Genomic DNA, 21,432 nt, shown 5'->3' with positions numbered 1-21,432 from the left:
TCCCGCCCTCCACCTAGAGCTGGCAGAAAGCACCTATACTCTTTCTACATTACCTGAAGGAAGTTAGGCATTCCCAGAAGCAGTGAGATGAATGTGGAATTACCCCAGGAAGACACAAGGAGAGGTTGAGAAAAAAAGAATATCTGGAACCTAACTCTTCATCAAGGCTCCTTTCCTTTGGTGTTGTACTGGACTGTGGGAAAGCATCTACCTTGGTTTGGAGGCAGCCCTAGAGTGTCCCCTAGAATTAGGCACCAACCTTCTCCTGTGGGGAAGGTCAAGTCTTTCACTCAACACAGCTACAAGAGGTACTGCTGCTTCTATATTGCACATGGAACTTAGAGGTTGCTCAGACCAAAGCAAACAAGCATTGGTTCTCTACCCCAGTGATTAGGGCTCTCAGCTCTGAAAAGGTGAGAACTCTGGTAGCTAGAAGCCACACAAGAACAATTTATGTATTTTTAGCTTAAAATGCGTTCAAAGCACATACCATTGCAGGCAAAATGACCTCAGCTTTCACAGCAAAAGAAAGTTGCATCAACTGATTCCAAGCATTGAGACCCAGGAAATCAGTTCTGCAATGTAGGTATTAGCTAACTAGGAAGAGAAACTACAGGAAGGAAACAAGCAGTTACTGCTCCGGAGAGCAGAAGCTGAAGGACAGATCTGGTTCAACCTCACTTCATGCAACTATGAGACATCTCTGCACGCAGAAAACAGAGACCCCTCTCCTGTAAGCAGCATTACCCAGGTTCTTCTGCCTGTTGTCTGAAAAAAGCTTCATCTACCAACTATGGCAAAAGCCAAGGTACTTGTAGCTCCATGTGCATGACTCTTCTTATCTCTCCATATGTAACACCAGGATACACTTGAGAAGAAAATCATAACTTGCCTTACATGCTCTAGAAAGCCCAAAACTAGAGATCTAAATCATTTTATACATCTTGCCCTGCTAACTGATCGTTTCATTTACCATGGTCCCATTTACAATGGAATTCTAGTGATTTTGCATTAACAACTTCAGAAAATTGTATGTTCTCCTGCATAATATCTCTCTTCCAACATCTTGCATGTCAAATGGAATAGCTCTATGAATTCAGTCTTTAAGATACAAAATAAATCATAAATAAATTTAGGTCAGTATTTGCCCAACAGCACATTGCTGGCCCCAGTCACAAGTCTGCTAAATAGCAGGGTCTGCTTCTGGACCCTGGCATGACAGACCATTGTTGGCAAGTGATCTGCCCCAAGGAACTGGCTTTGGATCTTCTACAATGACACATCTGCCTGCTTTGTATCTTTCCAGATGTTCTACAGGCTCATGTAGGATTTCTTCCCAGCAGAATAACCAAACACGAAGAAAGGATGTGGAGTCTTTAATGCACTGATTTGCCTCATAGCAGTATAAAAACAGGCACAGATACACATTGTGCAGGGGACACTGCATATTTAAATACTGACTTCTACTACCACCAGCTTACAGAGTGCTCCTGTACCAGACTGAGAAAAAGCCTTTCGTCTTGCTTTGATCCAGGTGCAGATGCAGGGAAACGGAGTACTCTAGATGACAGAGTGGCATTACATATTCCCAAATTTTCATGACGGTGGGCTTTGAGCCATTCACATTTCAAAATCAGGCTTTGTTGCAGACTTTTGAGGACTTAACTTTGTATGCTACAGCTTTTAAAGGCCCAGGAAGAGCTGAGAAAAGACTAAGGCTCAGCACTGAGACCAAAACGCCATCCTTACACTGTTTTCTGTTACTTGAATTGCATGACTAGGACTAAACTTAATTTAGCACTTCCTGTCCTTTATGAAATGAATGAGAGGCTCTAAGCTAGATATTAGAAAGGCTTTTCCACGTTTCAAAACAATAAATCCAATGGAATTCAAATTTCATACCAATACATTACAACGTATTTTAGGCAGACAGAGTAAAAAGATTTAAAAAGCAGCTGAATTACTTAAAAGTTTTTTCCCCCAAATTATTGTCATATTAAGTCAATTCACACACAGTACTACAGGATACTTCAATTATTTTCCACAAAGCATTGTATGTGGCTCATGAGGGTCATCCTCAGGAAAAATAGTATTTTAGGAACTATTGATGTGACACAATTTTTCTTACTTGATTTTGTTGAGCAGGTACCTCCCACACTAAAAAGGCTTGTGACCAAGCATACTTCCAAGTAGTATAGGAAAATGTTAGGCCTCTGAGACTGATGGTCACACAGTGTAGCAAACTGCTATAAAAAACTAATGCTCAGCGACAGTCTCTTCACCTAACCCCTCAAAAATAACAGCAAACTACACTCGCAATGACACTGTGAGGAGAAACCTGAGAAGCTAAGTCTCTGGCATGCAGAGCTGCAGGTAGAGCCAAAGGTCCATGCTACTAGGCCTCTAAACAACCTAATGGCCTCATGTTTCTGACATGGGGAATTTTGTGCATAGGGCACGGCCACAGGCTTCCTATGCAAACCACCCCCAGACCCACAACCAGGTCAGCCATTCCTTCCCATCTCATCACACAGCCAAAACCCATTCTCCACCCCATCAGGGCCGCCCCAGGCTTTTCCTCAAACCACCCTTCCCTCAGTAAAGTCACTCACTCTGATGAGGGCCATGACTTCTAGCCCATTTGAAACCTCCATGTTCTCAGCTACTCACAAGCTTTGCTTCCAGACCAGACTTCTGCCCCTGAGCCTCGGCAACACGCCGGGTCACCTGAGGTGGGGCACAGCTCTGGCCATCCCCCACAAGCGCTCCAGTTCTTCCTGCCCCAGTTGGACAAGGCCTGCTTTAATATTGCTTTGTCAGGGTCTTGATCATCTCCAGGTGATGGTGCCCTGCCATCCCTGTCCAACAGCAAGGTGTATCTGGTCCACTGCTGCTTTTAAACCCTCTCACTGAAACACGCATGCTGAAAATAACACACTACCTACCTCTCAAGCACTGAGGTTGATAAAAGTTTGAGGTTTATGTGAAGACAGAGTAAATGCTTAAGTGAAAAATACAGAGAATGTCAGCCAATTCACAGACTGACCATAAGGAAAAGAGAGAGCGGTATAAGAAATGCCTCCGAGTCCTCTTCAATTCTCAACCGAACACTGTTAAACATATACCTTTTTCCCCCCTGCCACATACAGCTTCCCTGGCCTACATACAAATGTGGATAGGAACAATAATCTCTTACTAAAAGAAAAAAAACCTCACTGGATGCACAGTAAACGGAGTCAGAACAGCACAGACCAGAGGTAACACCAGAAACTGCACAGAGCTTCTGGGGACAGAAGGAGCCAGGCTTACCTCACTCCCTGAGGCTGCTGCGTAGGGACCTCGATCCCGAAGAGAAAGCACACTCCATCACGATCCAGCAAGCTTTCCCTCTTGCTTCAGCATGAGGCTAACAGCAAAGCTACTAGCCCTCTCCGGCTAAAAGGCTAGTTGATGCCAAGGTGACGGCCGCTCTTGCAGTCCCACGCAGCACCACAGCGGTCCTCCTGAAACAGCCATTTTGATCCGCTTTCTCCGGGAGCCCACCCTTTTCCCTAACCCAAGCTGCCCGGGCTTGCAGCGAGCGACAGCTCCCCGCGGCGCGCCCCCGCAGGTGAGGTGAACGAGGGTACCAGCCGCTCCAGAGGGCCTGGGCGCCGCCGGCCCGACGCCCGCTCTCTCCCGCCCCCCTGAGGCTGCTCCGCGGGGCCCGCGCGGCGGCCGGCACGCGCCCGGCACGAGGGCGGCCCCTTACGGCAGCGCCTCCATTTTCTCCTCAACGTCCCAACACCTGAAACCGCCCATCCCCGGGGGGAGGGAGGAGGGCCGCGGCCCACCCGCTCCCCCGCGGCAGCTCCCGGCCCCGCCCGCGGCAGCCGTGAGGGGAGCGATGGGTGGGGGGGCCCCCGACCCGGAGCGCCTCCTGCTCCCGTGCCGAAGGGCGGGCTCGACCCCTCCCGCGGCGGATGGGCCCCGGCCCGCGGGTTGCTGCCCCAGCGCTGTCCCTCCGCGCCGCTGAGGTTGCGGATTTCACAGTGGCGACAGAGGGACTGACCTGTCGGGACAGACAAACTAGCACGGCAGCGCCGATCCCGCTTCACCTTGTTCAGGCAAAGGCGCAAGCTCGCGTGGAAAGAAAGACACCTGGTCCTGCTTTGCAAAATTTTATTAGCAAATCAGAATAACAAATATATCTGTTGTTTTTGACAGTCTGTACTATTTCCAAGCACATAAAAATCAGTATTTCTCTTAATAAAAATATTGGCACACAGATTCAAAAACATCACTGCTAAAATACAATAAAAATAGTCTTACCTTAATAAAAATAATTGCTTTTTTCAGACTACCACTTCACTTATCTCCAGGTTCCTTACTGCTCAAAAATAATACACAGAAAATAGATATTTCTCCCCCACCAAAGTAAATTCTTCAACATAAGTTGTTTTACCTAAGTGTACATCTCCAGTCCCACCCACCCCCCTCCATGCTTTTTTTTTTTTCCTCTCCTTAATAAAAGGAACCTCTAGGTTCTTCCTCAAAAAGTAACCCCTGTGCTGAGGAAGGTGTCTTCCAGTGCTGTAAACAGTCTAATTAAGACTACTCTGCCCTGAAGCAGCGCTGAATTTCCACCTCAATGGAATAGACAGGGTGAGAAATACAGAGACCACCACATTTAGAAAAAACACAGTAACACTTCCTAATAAATCACAAACACTAGTCCTGAGAATAGGAGACTATACACTCACAGCATACTCCTGTCTGGAACAGTCAGGGAATAGTTTGGCTTGCCACGAGTGCTGCCGGTTGTGGTTTCTGTGCAATGAATGCTGTGTCACTCGGGAGCCACATGAAGCTACAAAACGACCGAGCGCTGTAGAGAAAGGCCAACCCTGCTGCTCTGCCGTGACTAAGCCAACGCTCCTGTCCTTAGCTGACCTAGGCAAAAAGATGACTGAAGACCAAACATCGTGAGCTGTCTGTAATGCCTTTGTTAAACCTTACATATTTTATTAATGTGGAATTAATAAGCTGGAGCTTATGGCTTTCACACTGTCTTGCCCTCCTCTGTCTGCCTTTCTACTGCATCCCATCTTGCTCAACAGTTGCTAGGATTTTACTTAAGAAGAATGACCTCATCTCCATGAGAGCACAATTCTTATGCAACAACCTAACCGCTGTTTTAACCAGGGCTTAATTTTCAGAAGTGCGATTTATGCACACATCCCACAACCTCTAATTTGGAAACTGAAGGTGTCTTGAAACTCCAGGAATCCAGAAAAATACCACTGGCTTGGAGTTTATTTGGTTTTTCAGAGCTCAGGGAATGAACTAATGGTAACACATGGGTCAGGGAAAGCAGGAACCAAAATTTGGTAGGTAAGCTGGGCAGCTTTTTATCCAAATATGTATTTTTAGTGTTCAATTTACGAAAGGTTGCCTCCAGACACTGAACAATAGTTTTTCCCCTTACTGCTCCCTCTTAAGATATATACATTACTACAGCACTATTTGAGGATTCTGCCTCAAAAATTACACAGAAAGCTCATAAATATACCTTTTAATTGAATGTGAAGAAAAGCCCATGCCCTGCTCCTTACCCTCTGACCAGGCACATGTCACAGGCTACGGTAGCACAAGACATGAAATAAAAGGGAATTAAATAAATAGTATCAAAATGCAGTGCCATATTTGCCAAAACATTTATTCTCCTGCTTCCGCAATTCCTATACCTACATTCTCTTTCGCTTCCTACAACCTTCCCAGTCCAGGTTCACCTCCGCTCCCTACATGTCCCTCTCATATTCGTTCCTCTCCACTGCATTTTTCCCCCCCCACTGTTTCCTTAATTTTATGTTTCTTCCCTCAAATCATACTTTCTGCCTCTCTCCTCCAGTGCTTCTCATCCATTTCCTTCCTTTCACAGAAATACTCTCCCATCAACTGCATTTTAGCCTCTGCCCAAGCAAGGATACAAAGCAACAGATAAATAGTATATTTTTGTTTCTTTCTTAGGAACTGGAAGCCAGGCAAAATTAACCTGACAGTAGTTTCAACGCCACTTCACACCTTCAGCTCTAAAACCTCAGCCTAGAAGTGACAACCACAAAGCCAAACAAAAATGGTGTCCCTGTCAATCTATAGTTGTTTCTAGTAGGCTTGCTTTCTGTTTTTTCATTTATGAAATGGCAAAATAAATATGAACTTCAAACTAATAATACATTAAATGAAAAAAATAACCTAGTCTATGCACAGGTTTTGGTACCAATTTAACGACACTGGCTTAGAAATTAATATAGTTAAAATGATGCAACTTCCTAGTAGAGAGACGTTACATCATTATCAAAGTGCTTACTTCCTCAATTTTGGATACAAGCCCCTGAATAAAACACAGATGCCTGCGGTTTGGGTTACATGTAAACACCATCTAAACAAATAGGCGTTAATGAATCTCCAATTTGCCAATAATAAATGAAAACAATAACAAAGTCTAATAAAGACTATTTCTTCATATACGTTGGGTTTTTAAGCGCCCTGTTTTGGTGAAGCATCCTGCCATCATTCTGTAAAAACATTGTATTTGGGTGCATGTAAGTCACTACAGAATTTTTTTCTTTTTCGTCCAAAAATTGTCCTGGCCTATCTCATCCTCTCAGTGGCCAGAATCAGTTGTACTCAAATTGACAACAGCAGTTGTGGTAGCCTTCAGCCAAAGACAACAGCCAGAGCACAATTCTTATTGCAGTACAGAACTGTTTACTGCTCAGTTCATGAAATAAAGGTTATAATATGTAATGGCACTATCATTTTCTCTTCAATAACAGAGTACTGCACACAGATAACGAAACCTGTCAGATATCTGCTATCAAATATTTATGCTGCTAACAAATATAAAAAGTTTATTTAAAAATTCCCTTAAGACTCAATAACAATTTCCCTGACTGAAATAATAATGCAGAGAGTCTTAATCATTGCGCGGAATGTGAATTATTCTGCAGTAAAAGAATATTAGTAGAAACCCTACGTCCTGAGTGCAGTTGATATCACAAACAGATTGAAGTATCACTGAAACGCTCAACATATAAAAGCACTCCAATCGGTGCTTGTGCTGCAGCCTTTCCCCGGGAATCCGGATTCCCTGTTTCCTGAAATGCTCAGAAGGCATTTAATGACATCATCCACCTGTTGGCGTAGTTTGAGAAGTGGGAAGCATCATACCAAGGATTCAGACAAGAAGCCAAGGTCTGCTGTCACGGCTGGTTTTTTTCATCAAGGATGAAAATTTCCTATGTCTCCTGCCCGTGGAATTCTCATTACATTATGATACACTGCTTCTCCTCTGATGAGTGGCTTTTCTTTGGGAAAGATCCTCACTGTCGCTTTCACAGTTTCTCTGGAATAGAAAGGCCACAATGTTTCAGTCACATAAATGAGATACCATATTCCTAAACACGATGCTCTAATATTGTGTATCATCTCCTGAGAAAAGTAGAGCTCATAGAAACCTCACAGAGTTTCATTCCAGAAGGCCACACGCGCTGCAGGGGTCTCCCACCCTCCATCACACCGCTGGTCACCAGAACAGCAGTGCAGACTCTCCATGATGGCTTATTTCTCAGACAGCACAGTCACCACTATGGTATCCAAAGGTAATCTGTAGCCTCCATGCTGCCCCTTTACAGAATAAATGTGGCTAGCACCTAACAAGTTTAGAGAGTCATCGGTTCTCCCTGCCTGCCATTTCTGTCACAGTAACACAACTTATAGCGGCATTAAAGACACACAAGGGATGCAACAGTCCCGTCTGGTTTCCCATTCAAACCCACTGCAATCCTGTTGGGATGCGCATCCATATAAGGACAGCAAAAATCACTGCACAATAAAATTGGTCCTCCTCTTCTTCCCCCTTTGAGAAATGTACCTACCAAACTTTCCTCCTGTATTAGGACCTTTTTCACCAGTGAACGAGATAAGTGGTTGCAGAATGAGACAATACGGTAAGAAAACTATGGAGAGAGGGAAGAATGAGAATTTGACCACACATATGCAGCACAGACATATCCAAACACATTTCCTTTATCTACTGCATATTACAATTTTACATTCAAGCTCTACCTTGCCCTCTGATCCCATCAGATTTGGGAAGCCTTACACGAGAAGGATTAAAGGCTTGCTGTCATACCTTCCATCGCCTTCTAGCATATTGCCTTTTGAAGTTTTCCATGTTAACAACAGATGCTTGCCGAACCAAAGCCTGTCGCTTGTCCACTGGCTGGAAGATAAGAGAGCAAATTTATTGCTTGGCTCCCCTTTGGTGCATGAAATACAAAAGATTCTTCATGTGCTCTGGTGCTGGCTGAAAAGAATGCTGGCTGGGGAAGCTGTGGGCTTCACACAGGTAAAAACAGAAGTAATTAAATCTAGTCCACCCTGTGCCTGGACAGGACCCCTTTGATTTCAAACAAAATCCTAAAACTAGTGTACAGTCAGTGATCACACTTGGCCCTGTGCACAACATCATCCTGAGAAGTTCCACTGCTGCCCCTTTCTAGCCGCTTGACCTGGCACAGAAGGTGTATCACATGGCACGGACTTTGTGCCAGCCTCCGCTTCTGCCTTCTGCTTCATAATGATCCACACAAAAACCAAACAAAAAGTCTGGGAACACCTTTTCCAGCCAAATGACAGGACAAAGGACAGCCAAACAAGAGAGAGAGAATTAAGGGGATGCTTTTACTCTGTAAAGTTGCTAAGGTGTTTCTCAGTTGCACATCTGCACCATCTCCATTTTCTCTGGATTGAACTCATACCAGCTGGCCTTTATCCATGTCCCTCTTTCTGAAAGGTAATGGGAGGGCAACCAAAAGGTTCCACAGAAGCCTGACAGAAAGGAGACAGAGCTGTTGTCAGCACATCGACAGCACTGCAGCACACTGCTGCTCCAGGGTTTTGCACATGCTCGCTAGAAATCATGACAGAATAGGACTAAGCACAGCATCATCACACTGTTAGGTCCTGTGCTACCTTCTAAATTTTCAGGTAGAAGCTTGCACATTTTTCCCTTTACTGGGATATTTTAAAACCAACGATACATTAGGGCCTTTTCCTAACTTCCAGCATGCAGCTCCTCATTTTATTTTAGCACATCTTCTCTGAATTGTGCTTTTATAGATTTTTCTTTTACCAGGCTGATTTAAACATCATAGGTAAGTTTGAGGCAGTCATTTCAGATCTGAAGACAGAGAACATGTGAATTCATGTGAATGTGAATTATGGAATAACTTCAGAGCATGCCAGCTCTACTCTACACCCCAAATATTAGACTGGTACCAGAGAGTAGCCCTTTTCCCCTGTCTCACAAAGCTGGTTGATAAACCCCTGTCTGCTTATCAAAATCTCAGGAAGACTCGAGTAACCTGCCACACCGAGTAATCTTCTGCAATTAGTCCGAGATTGACAGATCTCAAGCAAAATCAGAAGGTGGCCCAAGAAAAGTAAATCCGTGACCAGCTTTGGTCAACACTGGACTCACCAGGAATCACAGAACAGTTGAGTTTGGAAGGGGCCTCTGGAGGTCAGCTAGTCCAACCCCCTGCTCAGGGCAGGGTCAGCTACTGCGGCTTGCCCAGGACCATGTCCCACTTGGGTTTCAACGGTTGGAGACTCCACAGCCCCTCTGGGCAACACATTCCAGTGTTTGACTGCTCCATTAGCAAACAAGTTTGTTTGCTTTTTTAATGTTTAAATGGAACTTCTTTATTTCAATTCATGCCCATTGCCTCTTGTCCTGTCACTGGATACCACTGAGGAGAGCCTGGCTCTATTTTTTTTACTCCATTCTACCACATATTTAATACAGACTGAGAAGATCACCCCTTTCTGACACTAAACAATCCCAGCTCTCTCAGCCTCTCCCCCTTTGACAAACACTCCAATCCTTTAATCATTTTCACAGCATTCCATCAAACTCACTTCAGTATGTTTTGCTGACATCACCATAATAAAATTGGAAAAAGTTAGCTGTTGTTTAGTATTAGTGATGAGGATACATGCTACAGCGTATCTGAAAAAAACCTCAGGCTTTGTCCTTTAACCATACCTAGAGTATGACAGCACAAGACATTGATCTCCTGGTAATAAATATATGAGGAAAGAATTGCAATACTGAGTACGGAAAAATAGGAAGAAAAAAAAAATCTCAGAATTCAGACATGTGCCTAAAATTTTTGGATGCCAATCTTGTCTTAATGAGCAGATGTTCCACAAACCTTGACATGCTCCTTCTGAAAATGAAGCACCTTTCAACTCCAAAATCACATCAAAATTTGCATAGACCAGAAAACTGTATCTGACAGACTGAGGGACAAAAAGTTCAAAACCAGATCTGACAAAAGTGAAAAGAGAAAGGCCAGGAATCAACCGTTCAAAGATTATGGACTTTATGGAGTAACAACCATTCCAGCAGTTCTGATCTATATAAGTAGGCGGTGGATAATCCAGAAATACTTGTACTGAACTGGACTGGAACGCAACCAAGCCAGACACCTGAAGAAGCAAGAGTACCAAAAGAGAATGGAAAATACATCAATGAGAATTTAAACATTTTTTTCAGCAAAATATTTGATAATGTTTATGAGACAACAAATGTGCTTTTCTCATCAAATGCTACAGATACAGCATTTGTGCAGATACCTCAGCAGTAATTCAAGGGGCCAAGCTATCAGCTAGGCCTCTTTCTCATTTACATGTATACACCATTTGCATACAACAGAACTGGGACATTTAAGCATTAAGTATCATTTCCTCATGCTGCAAATGGCTAACACAGTGCAACAAAACGCTGAGTAGAAATCAATTTGAAGTGGAAAAAATGTCACTGGCTAAATGTCAGCTGTAAAGTCATCATGAAAAATTTCTGAGTGCCCTTTCAGCAGCAGAACCATCACTGAATCAAAATAGCTCACTTTACAGTATTCCAGACTCTTAATAATTGCCTTTCAATTTCTAAGTAGCCTGCAAACCAGTGACCTTGTAATTTTCTCAATTATCAGAATATCTTCTAAAAAGCAGTATGGCAGTGACCTCCATCAGCTCAGAGAGCACTAGCCTCAAGGGCTGACTCACAACAATATTAACCTCACCCAAACATGCTCAGTAACAGAGTGGCCTCATTTAATGTTCCTTCTCATCGTGCCAGTGCATTTGTTCATAAAGAAAATCTACACAAACAGAGAATATGAGATCACAGCTGAGGGAAGGCAGACTCTCTTTCCTGAGAGTCTTTTCTGCAGATACTAACTCTCACTAAGCTTTAAGTTACTTTTTAAGAATTAAAACTCTCTGAACGTCATAAAAAATCTTGTGTTCCAGTTCCCCTGGACAGTATCTCATGGGTCTTCCAGCTCAAAGGAACCTGCAGAAGCGACAACTGAAGTGTTCCAAGAGAATAAAAAATGGACATAAGTAAAATTCTCAATCCTATTTCATAGAATCATAGAATCATAGAATGTTTTGGGTTGGAAGGGTTCTTCCTTATATCTAGTCTAAACCTACCCTGGTTTAGTTTAAAACCACTACCCCTTGTCCTGTCACAGCTGGCCCTACTAAAAAGATTTTCCCCATCTTTCCTATAGGCCCCCTTTAGGTATTGAAAGGCCATAATCAGGTCTCCCCTCAGCCTTCTTTTTTCCAGGCTGAACAAACCCAACTCTCTCAGCCTGTCCTCATAGGAGAGGTGCTCCAGCCCTCGGATCATTTTGTGGCCCTCCTCTGGACTATTTGTCACAGTGGAGCCCAATTCTCCCCAGTCATCAACACCACCTTGTTAAGGACATCTCCTGGCTATCTACACTATTTTGAAGCTTTTGAAAATTTTACATCTTGTGCAAAGAAAGATGCTACAGAGAGCACATCCAGTTTCCATCTTCCATCAAGTACAATGACAGGAGTAACAATACCCCTATTGAGTAACTGTTTTCAGAACTCTGCATTTTCACCAGTCTCTGCATGTCTTTATGAGGATGTGGCAGTGATGGCTCTACTGTACTCTACACAAATTGGATGAGACTATGATTTTATCTTTTTATCTCAAAGTAGGAAACATTATTCTTAATAATATTATGAACAACAACAGCTCAATTTAGTCAGGTCATTAACTTCTCTGGAAAAGGAGGAGAGGGGCTGGGCAGTAAAAGACATACTCTTAATATATAAATAAAGATCCACTCTAGATGGACTTGAGCAGTGATGCAGGGGTGCCTGGCTACTATCTCACTGCTTCTTGTAGCTGCCTAACAGTCACCTTGCAGCAAATTCGTACAGCTAAGCAAAGGGGCTGTAAGCTAGCTTGCAGAGCCTAGGCTGGCAACTCTTTTCAGTACACAGAAGCCTGACATCTCTTTTTCAGTCACTAACTACACCATCAGGGAACAATTGCATCCTGCATAAATAACTATTTATTGTGTTCAAAAATGAGAAGGGTACATCTGTGCATATTAATACAGTATAATCAAATGACTCCTTTGAAATACAAGACAGTGGGGCATGATTCAAGTTCGGGCCAACTTTTCTTTTACTTTCTAAAACTTAAAAAAAATCTCCACAGCAAGAACACTCATCTCAAAAACCCGCACAACATGTTAAATGAGTTGTAGCTTTGTCATCTTCTTTACTGTAGAAAGCAAACCAGAAGTCTATGTTATCACTTATCACTCACAAATTAGTATTTGCAGTGTAAAATTACATACACAGTTATCTGATCAGTTCATTACAAGTTCCCAACTGTGTCTTTTGAATAGGATTTTTTTGGTATAGGACAGGGAACTTAGCTGAATTTTAAACTAAAGGATTAATCAACACCTAACACCTTTGATGGTAAAAGATTTTACCCTGCATAACTGGCCTAAAAAATAATCTTAACTTTTCTTCACCATCAGCCATTTCACAGAGAATTTCCACAGTACTAGCTAAATGTTAAATGACTACACCATTTACTTCGTTTTACAGGATAGATTTAACCTTTGCAAATATTTTTCTCATATGGTCTATAGAGCCGCCTGCATCCAACCAAAGATGCTATCATGAGACTTTTATCAGTTTCCAGGCACCCAACTTCTGCTAAGTACAGACTGACCTACTCTTTATTCCAAGTTAACTACTTAGTAATTTTCAGGAACTGTAATATGTGTTCAAGTATGATATAGGCTGTAGGGTTAGATGTGGCCATACCACGGTGATAATCTAGTTCCTGTAAGTTCAGACACTGAACATGGGAAAAAAACTTCAACACTACAAACCACTGGGAGTTTATGGTTTGGGTTTGGGTCTTGTGCAATACATCAGAATTTCTATTTTAGTTGCAGGTGATGTTTTTTGTAGAATCTATGCACTGAAAACTTCTTAAACTGCTGTACATTGAAAGAGGCAGCAAACCCTGCACCTAACCTGATCTACAACATTACTGATGTGATTCTGCTACATCAAGATTCAATCCTGCAAGGAATTCTTCACAGCGAGATCTATTTAACAGGTCCATTACTGATTCATTAACACCTTTGTTGAAAACAGAGTCAAAGTTTCCATTCACACAGGCTTCATTTTCCAGTTGAAAACTACTCATTAAATCCTGTATCCACTTCAGTTCCTCAGACAGTTCTTGACTGAGAGATTCATACTGACTCTGCAGATCAGTGTATTTCCCAGTTATGCCTGTAAGACTAGTGCCTACAGTCTTGATATCATCTTGTAGATGTCTTCTCAAGGATTCAGTTTTACGGTATTCATACTTCAGCTGAGACAGCTTGTGCCTCACGCTTTCATTCTCTTCTTTATACCAAGCTTCTTTCTCATTATAAATGGAAACCAGAGCATCAATGTCCTCCTCCAAGGAATCGTGGGATGCAGCCAAAGCACTGAAACCCCGTTCCATAAGTGAAATGTCTTCTACTACTCGGGCAAAGCGCTCAAAGTTGATGTAGGTATTATTGGGAGGCATACTCGAATGGCACTTTATGGTGTACTCTCTCAGGCGTTTTGTCTTCAGCTGTGTGTTCCCAACCTTCTTGTTTTCTTGGACTTTTGTTTCTTCTTTCAGCTGGTAAGTCGTCAGACAGAGGAACCAATATTACTGAACGTTTACAAGACAGTGCAGTAATTCAAAAACTCTACACAAAGAATGCAGCCTGGACTTCCACAATGCTGGGAGAGTCTTTGCTCCCCCAGATTTTCCTTCATGCATTTGATTAAAAGAAAAAAAAAAAAAAACAAACACACAAACATGAAAATGAATGTAACAAGTGATGTGCATTCATTCCGATGTGATAAGTGTGAATAACAGGGTCGCAATGTATTTTCATGTTAATTTTTAGCAGTTAACAGTCTCAAAGCTATCAATATTTGTAAGTGGAAAACCAACAATCCTGAAAACGCTCCAGTTAATGTTTTGTGCAATGCGGAGCAAAAACAGCATTTCACACATCCTCATTAGTCATGCTGAGATTAGCTAAATGTATTTTCAGTAAGAGACTTATCCACAAAAGCAAGCAATGTTTATGATGAAAAAAAATATATACAGACACACAAATCAACACACTTGGTACAGCAGTTATATCTTGAGAGAAATTGTATTTTCCACATTGGCTGTAGTCAACTCTGAACTCAAGAAAGCACTAAGCCCAAGATGCAGTATTTGTGCATGCAAACAGAAAAATGCAAAGCACAGTCTAATGTAGGATACTGTAAGTGCAATAAACACCAAAGCTTTGTCCCCCTCATTTTGAAAGTTATGATAATAAAAGAAGTCCTTTGCAGAAATCCAAGGATTTAGTCACACCCAACCAATTTCTTCCCAGTGCATCTCTTTGAGACACCTAGGGTCTTTAAGTACTTAGAGGACAGTTTTCCATTTAACACCACGAATAATAGCGAGAAGAATATCTCTGCTTTGCTCATGGTAAAAAGCAAGATCTGTCTCAATTCTATTTAGTCTTACCGTTATCCATGGATGAGACAGAGCTTCCTGAATCGTGAGCCGTTTCCTAAAAAACAACACAAAAAAACCCCATAGACTTGAATGAGAAATACCTTGTACACAAGTCCATTGACCTACACTTCTCCCAGGCTTCATATGAAGCATTTATCAAGATAATGTGAGGACTAACTCTCAAATTTCAGGGTTACATTTCTCCATGAGGCATGCTGCCTGTGGGTAGTTTAGCAACTGTTCTAAGTTTCAGTAAGGAACTAGCCTCACTCCGCACAGTTTTAATTCTTACTTGATCAGAATCCACCTGTATTTTTGTGTATCCTTCCATAAAAAGTGATAAAACATTGCTTTGTTTTGTTCATCCTACATGCTTAGAAAATAAATCCTTTCTATACACCTTTAATACAACTTGGTCTGAATCAAGGTGTATAACATGAATGATATCAAACCTGTCCTTTGGAACACAATATTACATTGCTGCAGGAGCTGCCATTTCCTGAAAGCAACATTTCTCAGAGGAATACTTCAAACCTAATCAAATCTGATCAATCCTAATTTCCTTCTGCATTGTGACAGTTTGGTGAACAGCACATTAAGAGCACTGAGAATCAAAGGTAGAAACACAGCATTGCACAGGGACTGCCTCTGTACATGGGACAAATGTCAGTATCACTGACTTGTCCTTTCTTAAAAGGAGGTTGCTAGACCTGAGCAAGCCTGTCAGACCCCACCTACTCTAACCTATTCTAAGGCCTGAAGTTTTGCAGAAATCTTGACTGAACACCTTGCCTCTTTCTCTCTAATACCCATTTTCTCCCCTAATGAAGCCATTAAAAAGAACTGCAATGGCCTGATGTCCCTCCCAGAAAAGTAGGGTTATGGGGGAAGGAGATGTTACTTCTGTGTGCACGGTATTAAAACCAAGAAAAGGTTTAAAAAAAAAAAAAAAAGCTCTGTGGTTCCTACAAACTGGGAATAAAGATCTGCACAGCTGTCATGCAAATTTTATGTGATTGCAACAGATGCAGAGAGACTTAAGGAAGAACATGCGAAGATTTTTCTGCCCTTGCAGCACTGGGAGCATACTCTGCAATCATGTCACCTCCTTGCAAGTAGTTCATAACAGACTGAAACACTTGAGTGGTAGTTACCCAGAACTAGAGATTTTGCACACAGTTTTCAGCCCTTCACCTACACCCTGTTGTACCAGCTTGACTCAGGTGAGAATTCAGTCCTGAAAGTAAAATTTAACTGACTAGATTTTAGTTCCTTTTGTTAGAGCTTTTGGGTGCAGTGATTAACACGGGCAAAGCAGCAGAACTTTGCCTCCTGTCTGGCTCTCGAATGGCAATACACACTGCAGGTAAAGCTTTGCAGGTTACTTGTCAGGCTGCATTTCACCAGGTTTACCTTAGAGACAAACGTATCTTTCTGGATTTGCCAGGTCACTGGTATTGCTGAAAAATTCTTCATCAAATTCATAATTCACAGCTGTGATGTTGGCAAGTGTTTCTTGTTTAGTTTCCCCAAGGAAGGGCGACGCACCACTAAGCCTAGATAAGCCAGAAAGAAGAATCAATTGGAAATCTAAACAGCAGAGGTCTCCTAAAGAAATTACAGTGACTGTGTAATATAGTCTCAGGACATTTGTGGATCTCGTGTTGTAGCAGCCATGCCACATGGGAAATAACAGGTCCAGCTTTGGCTCACTACACCTGTGGTTATGAGTCAGACTCATCTACAAAGTCTCTAATGCAGCACTAATGTGTGCACACAAATAGAAATGTACAGATTCTCGTCTCTTAAGTGTCTCATTGAAGTCATTGCTAATCAAATGAGAAAAAGCTTGAGCTGCTGAGAGCTTCTGTCCCTGTGAACCCACAAACACTACCAGGCAGAAGCTTCTATCAGCTCCAAGCGAAGTAGTGTTTCTTTGGATTTTCTTTGGGTAGGAAAAGTCCTGTCCCTACTGCTTTTCTGTCTGCAAAGCTACTGTTAAGTTCCCTGCACAGTGGGTTCAGCCAAGAGACCTTTCCCAGCTGGAACCAAAATACAATGTGTGATTGGAAGTCAGGTGCATGGCCTTGCCCAGGGGCCGACTCTGACAGAGAGGTAGGGCCATGCTGCTCATTAAAATGAATCCACAAACAAAAGGACTTTGGCTGCAATAAAATCCAACTGTTTCTGAACAATGTAAAATTTCATTCTGTTGGCACTCTGCTCCAACTGCAAGGATATAATGGAGACATCGTCATAATAAAATGCTATTCAGCAATCTACTTAGAAAAAGCTTTCATCCTGCTTTGCCTATCTCTCAACTGTGACTGATGACTTTCATCTTTGATGACTATTTACCTCCGCTCCACAAAATTCAGGTGTCAGAACAGATTCATTGCAAACTCCTCCTGCCCTGCCTTCTCTCCCCACCCCAATCCACAGGGATGCTGATTTGCAAAAGCCTGTTTCACAGCAAATGTTATTTATACCAAGGAAATAGATCTCATCTCTTTTTTAAAATCTTCTGGGCTATTATTACGCTTATCTATTATGTCTAGCTTTGAGAGCACAGTTTCAGGATGCAGCAGGCTCAAAACAGGACTGCAGCAAACTCCTGAGCTCTAAACTGAGGTTTTGAATACTAAACTGCTTGCTTACATGATCCTGTCCAACAGACCTTTTACCCTGTCTGTATTGCCACTACCACGTTGACTGGGAATTAAGGGGTAAACAGAAAGTTAGATGGGACCACCTGGGCCATTCAGCCCAGTCCTCAGCAACCACATGTGGTTTTATCCACGGGAAAAAATGTTTGAGTGCATAAAGTGTTTCCTCTCCCTCTACAATCATACAATGACACCAAAGCAGCTGACACAGCAAGGCAACACAAGTGAGGTCTTCCATTTGTCTTTGATGCAGTAAGCTTCACCCCATAAGCTACAGTCAATCTCCCTTCTTAACAGGTTTTACATACTCGCTCTTAAGCTTTTGTTCCATTTCTGTTAGCCACAAAGGCAGCTACAAGAAGGCACCATGCCACACAGACCATGGGCGTGGTTCCAAAACTAAAGCTTGGAAACCTGCCCTAGAGCCTTGCTTTCTTTTCCCTTTCCCAAAACTGTGCCATGAAGTGCTGTAATTCCATTTTCTGGACTTTGCTGGAAGCCCAACAGTGCTCTGTTCTCCTCTGAATTTTTTTTCCCCCCTCTTCGGGACTCAGTTTTATGGTCTGTGGAATGGGAGGATTCTCAAATCCTAGCATCTAATGCAAATTACTTTTGTCATATCATGACTCAGTGCCTGTAAACATCTAACAGCCAACCTCAGTAATAGAGACTTCACCCTTACAACCCAGTGAATCACTCTACTGGTTACTGAATTAAGGACTTACAGGCATTTTGATCTCTACACCTGATGATGCCATCCATTTGATTGCTGCCATGTTTGCTGAAGTAGGCGGTATCCTTAAACACACCCCATTTATTCAGAATTCTTCAGAACAAAAGGCTTTAAAATTAACAGGCAATACTAGTTAAAGGCATACAAATTCCTAGTACGTAGCATATCACACAAGCTGACCCCTCCGTCATAAGAAGCATGCTCTTTTTTTCTGATCATTTGTAGGGAGACAATTTTCAACCTTAATTACTATGTCACTCATTACTAGCTGATAAAAAGCAAGGGTCTGGACAATATTTTAGACCTCTTTACCTGAGCTTAGGCTCAACCAGTATCCCTATCTTTTTCTGCACCATAGGACAGAAGGGAATTTGTTGCACTGAATCTGATTTCTCAAACCATAGCTCTTTTACAGCTTTTCGGGTCTAAGTCTTGGGTATGGCCCAAGCGTGGATTTAATTCCACTACATTTATTTTCCACACTGAAAAGACAATCACTCCCCTTCAAGCCTCCATACTTGTACTGAGCCCTGAGCCATGTAGTGCCAATCCCTCTAATACCAGAGTGCACCTTCTTTAAGTCTGGCAGCAAGTTCGTCCTCTGAGAGTCATAAGGAACAGCAGAAGCCCAGGGTAGGAATGTGAGGGTGAGCCATTTCCAAGCATATAGTATCCACCATGCACTGCTCCCCAGCAGTCACAGGAGCTTGATTTCAATCGAAGCACTTAGGTCCAAGGATCCCTGACCACTTCTATAATTCTCATATCAAACCAGAGGAAAGAATTCTTGAAGGAACAAGTGCTGTTCCTCCACTGCATGCGTCCAACTGCCACACAAGCAGTTTCACAAAGTGGCAAGCTCCATCTTAAAACTCACTCGACTGCTTGTTACCAGGATGCCCATGGAACCTCATTTATTTGAAAGTTTGAGCTTGTCATAATTTCCTACTTTTGTTTATTCATCACCAGTTGACACACTTTTCTTCTAAAAACTATCTTTTCCCCCCCCTTGTGCATATTGACTGCAATTATATTCCAACCAGCCTTTGCTTTACCAGCTTTAACACGGCCATTTTTCTCCTGTAAGATGAATTCTCAGTTCCCAGAGTCAACTTCTCTGCTCCTGTCCCAGCTTAAATTCACCTTTTTTGAATATGGGTGACCATATTTATGTACAGTAATCTAGACTGCTGCCTTTGCAAACAAATTAAAACTTCCCTGTTTTCACCTGAAATAACACACCTTGTAAGTGGTACTACTACACTTTCTGTTTCTATTCTCTCCACACGCTGGTAGCTTATAGCCATTCTATGAGCAACCAATACACTTGGGCTTCTACCATCAGGAGCTGATGAGGTCCCATAAGCAGCAGAAATACCCAGTGATGCTAGAGACATTAGTTCTTCATCTGTTCAGAATGCCCTTCCTTTTCTACACCTTATTCTAAACTTGAAAAGGCTGCAGGATAACACTTGCCCATTAGACAAACCACTGCCCACCCCATGAGTGCAGCTGCTTTCTTAAATGACTAAAGGGAAGAGCTGTAAGAACACTTCTACAGGAGCCAATCTGTTGTACTCACAGTATGTAGGTGATGACTCCTATGCTCCTAAAAAACAAAGGAGATTAATTGCAGGGGTTCTACATCACCTGTATTCTTCTTAATGTACACAATACGAAAAAGTCAATAGTAGCCGCTATACAGACAGGAGAGCCATCATGGCTTTAAATAACCGTTAACATCTCTCTTTAAAGAATGGTGTTTCAGGGAAAACGTGAAATTTACATATAACTTCCAAGCAATGTAGAAATTTGAAGTCTATGTATTTCTACTCTAGCAGGTAATTACTACAGCACACATCAGAAATACAAAGAAATAGAAGCAAGGATGTTTTTATCTGGGGCAACCTCTCGCCTGCCTTCTCAGCAGATCAGATTAGTACGCAGGTCTCCTCTGCATGCAGTGCTCTTATAAATAAAGCTGTCACAAGCACTGCAGGAACATGTTTTCTTTTAAGAGTGCTCCTCTGCAGTGGACAATGGCAAACTGTTAACTCTATAACTGCCATCACTGAAGTTTTTCATTGTAATTTGGCAGAAGTTAAATGCTTACCTTTTAATTAAAAAGAATGCATAAAAACAGAAAGACAGAACAAAGAGTCATTATCTGCACTTAAGTTTTTTGTTTTTAATTTGTTGCAGTAGAACAGATTCTATTCAGAGCAAACTGGGAAAAAATAATAGTAGAGCAACCTGTGAAAAAAAAAAAAAAAAAAACAAAACATTAAAAACTTACCACATATCTGCAGCTAGTCCAAGTGGTTCATAGTTTACTATTTCTGGAGCTGTAAGAAAAATTTCATCAAACATCAACCTGTGAAAAAAAAAAAAAAAAAAACCAAACATTAAAAACTTACCACATATCTGCAGCTAGTCCAAGTGGTTCATAGTTTACTATTTCTGGAGCTGTAAGAAAAATTTCATCAAACATCAGCAATTGAGGTAACAAATTTTTACTGGGCTGAATTGAGTAGCAGGTCAAGAATTACCAAGAGGGAGAAATGGGGGGTGGGAAAAGGAAAGGTAATTACAGGATGCACTGTTTATACTTTTATAGCCCTGACAGGAACTCAAGTTCACAGGTGTCCAGAAGAAATTATGTAGAGTAACTTGGAGCATAACACAAGAATAAGGGTGAAGCAGATATTATATACTAATTACAGTGCAAATGATAACAAATAACAAATTATTTCATCTCCCAAGGATACTGTTACCCCTAAGAATCTCAGCTTTTGTTTTGTTTTTAACTGCTGCCATTAAAGCTAATTTTAGAAACAGACCTTGGGCAAGAGATTGAAATTACATGCCAGACTACATTTCTATCCATGTCAAACCCTCTTATATTTATAAGAAACAGTTCCTCACTGGAAACCATCCCTGTATGAGACTGCATGCAAAAGAAAAGACCAAGGTGAGGTAATGAGATGAAAAAAGGTGTCTGTAATGGTTCTGTTTAACTGGAATATGAATTACAATTCTCTCCCCCTCTCCAGCCCCCA

At 42.0% G+C, this 21,432-nt stretch overlaps 1 protein-coding gene across 1 annotated transcript in view; it reads right to left on the bottom strand.

Moving 5' to 3' along the window:
• Window positions 1-6,372: 6,372 nt before the first annotated feature.
• The window catches only part of DAPK2 (death associated protein kinase 2), a 43,342-nt gene continuing 28,282 nt past the window's right edge, over window positions 6,373-21,432 (bottom strand). Inside the window, exons 6-13 of the mRNA XM_035899446.1 lie at window positions 20,791-20,839; window positions 19,956-19,982; window positions 16,401-16,530; window positions 15,762-15,790; window positions 14,984-15,029; window positions 8,177-8,266; window positions 7,920-8,000; window positions 6,373-7,387 (exon numbers count right to left, since the gene is read on the bottom strand). Coding sequence (XP_035755339.1) covers window positions 7,313-7,387; window positions 7,920-8,000; window positions 8,177-8,266; window positions 14,984-15,029; window positions 15,762-15,790; window positions 16,401-16,530; window positions 19,956-19,982; window positions 20,791-20,839 — 527 coding nt within the window. The 3' untranslated portion in view covers window positions 6,373-7,312. The remainder of the gene's footprint in view (window positions 7,388-7,919; window positions 8,001-8,176; window positions 8,267-14,983; window positions 15,030-15,761; window positions 15,791-16,400; window positions 16,531-19,955; window positions 19,983-20,790; window positions 20,840-21,432) is intronic.

This window comes from Egretta garzetta, unplaced genomic scaffold (assembly GCF_000687185.1).
Source record: "Egretta garzetta isolate BGI_Z169 unplaced genomic scaffold, ASM68718v1 scaffold287, whole genome shotgun sequence".
NCBI lineage: Eukaryota > Metazoa > Chordata > Aves > Pelecaniformes > Ardeidae > Egretta > Egretta garzetta.
The sequence above is the reverse complement of the archived record's forward strand: the minus strand, read 5'-3'. Positions and strand labels throughout refer to the sequence as shown.